This window comes from Alligator sinensis, unplaced genomic scaffold (genome assembly GCF_000455745.1).
Source record: "Alligator sinensis unplaced genomic scaffold, ASM45574v1 scaffold634_1, whole genome shotgun sequence".
Lineage (NCBI taxonomy): Eukaryota > Metazoa > Chordata > Crocodylia > Alligatoridae > Alligator > Alligator sinensis.
The window spans coordinates 387,089-389,048 of record NW_005842558.1 but is presented as its reverse complement, the minus strand read 5'-3'; the positions used below and the strand labels follow the sequence as shown (position 1 = coordinate 389,048).

The 1,960-nt window shown below is 64.1% G+C and overlaps 1 protein-coding gene across 1 annotated transcript in view; it reads right to left on the bottom strand.

Moving 5' to 3' along the window:
• Window positions 1–47: 47 nt before the first annotated feature.
• Window positions 48–1,960, bottom strand: part of SLC39A7 (solute carrier family 39 member 7) — a 7,691-nt gene continuing 5,778 nt past the window's right edge. Inside the window, exons 9-15 of the mRNA XM_025213960.1 lie at window positions 1,382–1,645; window positions 1,214–1,309; window positions 952–1,037; window positions 780–864; window positions 644–686; window positions 373–447; window positions 48–295 (exon numbers count right to left, since the gene is read on the bottom strand). Of these exons, the coding sequence (XP_025069745.1) occupies window positions 279–295; window positions 373–447; window positions 644–686; window positions 780–864; window positions 952–1,037; window positions 1,214–1,309; window positions 1,382–1,645 (666 nt within the window). The 3' untranslated portion in view covers window positions 48–278. The remainder of the gene's footprint in view (window positions 296–372; window positions 448–643; window positions 687–779; window positions 865–951; window positions 1,038–1,213; window positions 1,310–1,381; window positions 1,646–1,960) is intronic.

Below are 1,960 nucleotides of genomic sequence, written 5' to 3'. Positions count from 1 at the left end.
GGGGTCGATGGCGGGGAAGAGAGAGAAAAATTCAGCCTGACGCTGTCTTTCCAGGTGCAATGACCGATTTATTATAGTGTGATGAGCCAGCAGGGCCCCCGGTGTCCCCTGCCCAGGCTGGGCTTGCGGGGGCAGGGAAGGTGGCTGCAGAGGCACTTGGGAAATGCTGGATGCGCTCCCTCAGCTCCACCCGGGGTGGGGGGCTGGAGGCGGGAGCTCAGAGCAAAGGCTTCTGGGAACTGCTGGACCTCCCAGCAGCAGGACAGGGGGCAGGTCCATCAGAGAAAGAGCCCCCCTGAAACAAGAGAGGGAGTGTGAAGCCCTGGGATGGGGCAGATAGGCCCGGCCCCTCTTTACTGGCTCCCCCCATACCTGTCACCTCCACGCTGGCCCCTGTGATGTAACGACTCTCCTCTGAGGCCAGGAAGGCGCAGACGTCAGCCACCTCTGGGCGGGGAGCAGGGTGGGGGGTGGGGTTAGAGGCAGCATCCATACACTGAGGCTGCGCTCACAGCCCCCCCAGTCTGGGTGCACAGCCCCCAGGCTCACAGCCCTCACTCACAACCACACATGCCCTTGGCCCAAGACACAGCCCCTCCCCCCCTCCAATATTCCCCAATGCCTGGCTCCAGGTGCCTCTGACCTTCGGGGTCTCCGAGCCGTCCCATAGGCACCAGCGCTAATAACTGAGGATGGAAAGATGGGAGTCAAAGATATGGGTGCCCCCTTCCCCCCTCCAGGGCACTGCTCACAGCAAAAGAGGGAGGGGCTGGGGGTACCTTCGCCATCACTTTGGGGGGCACCTGATCCGTCATGAGGGTGCGGATGATGCCAGGCAGCACTACGTTGCAGCGGATCCCATACCTGCGTGGTGGGGGGGTATAGTGACGTGGTGGGTCTCACCCCAAGCCTCTCCCCCCACAGCCTAGCTGGGCCATCTGGCCCCCACACCTGGCCAGCTCCTTGGCAGCAGTCTTGGTCAGCCCCTCCACGCCTGCCTTGGACGCCACGTAGTTCACCTGCCCCAGGTTTCCTACCTGCCAGAGAGAGCGGGGTGGAGGGGAGGGTATAGGGTTTGAACCAAGGAACTGCTCGGAGGAAGGTAGCAGCACTGGACATCCATCCTCTCCAGGGCATGGCTGCCAGGAAGCTTGCAGTCCTGCTCTCCCCCCACAGCTCAGGGCACTGTCCCAGGGAAGCTCATGGCCCTGACCTTGCCCATGATGCTGCCCAGGTTGATGATGGAGCCACCAGGGGCACCGCTCTGCACCAGTGCTTGCGCCACAGCCTGCATGACCAGGAAGGTGCCCTGGGAAGAGGCGGGGGGGCATCACTTTGGGATCCCAGCTCCCGTCTCAGCCCCCCGCACAACCATCTGTACCTTGAGGTTGACGGCAATGACTTCATCGAATGTGGCCTCTGTTTGCTTGAGTAGGAACTCGTCCCGGGTGATCCCAGCACAGTTCACGCACACGTGGGGCGCGGCCGAGAACCGGGCCTGCCGGATGCCTGGGTCAGGACACCTGGGTTCCCACCAGGCGCTGCTGGGGGTGGGGGGCAGGACAGCCCGAGTCTCTCCCCAGCTCAGTATGGGGGAGCTGTAGAGCAGGGAGATGGGGCCCAGATGCCTGGGGTCGTTCCCAGGCTAGGGGGAGGAGGCTGGCTAGGCTAGAGGCAGGGAATTAGGATCCTGGATGCCCCAGTTCCTTCTTGGCTCTGGGATGAGTGGGGTCTAGTGGTTCCAACGGGAGCCTGGACGCCTAGGTCCCCTGGCTCAGGAAGGGCATTGGGGCGGGTGGGTTAGTGCACAGGGCTGGCAGCCTGGGCCCCGCAACTCTGAGGGCAGCGGGGCGGGTGGGTTGGGAGTGTGGATGCCTGGTCCCCCGGCTCCAAGGGCAGCGGGGCGGGTTGGGAGCAGACACCTGGTCCCCTGGCTCCAAGGGCAGCGGGGTGGGTGGGT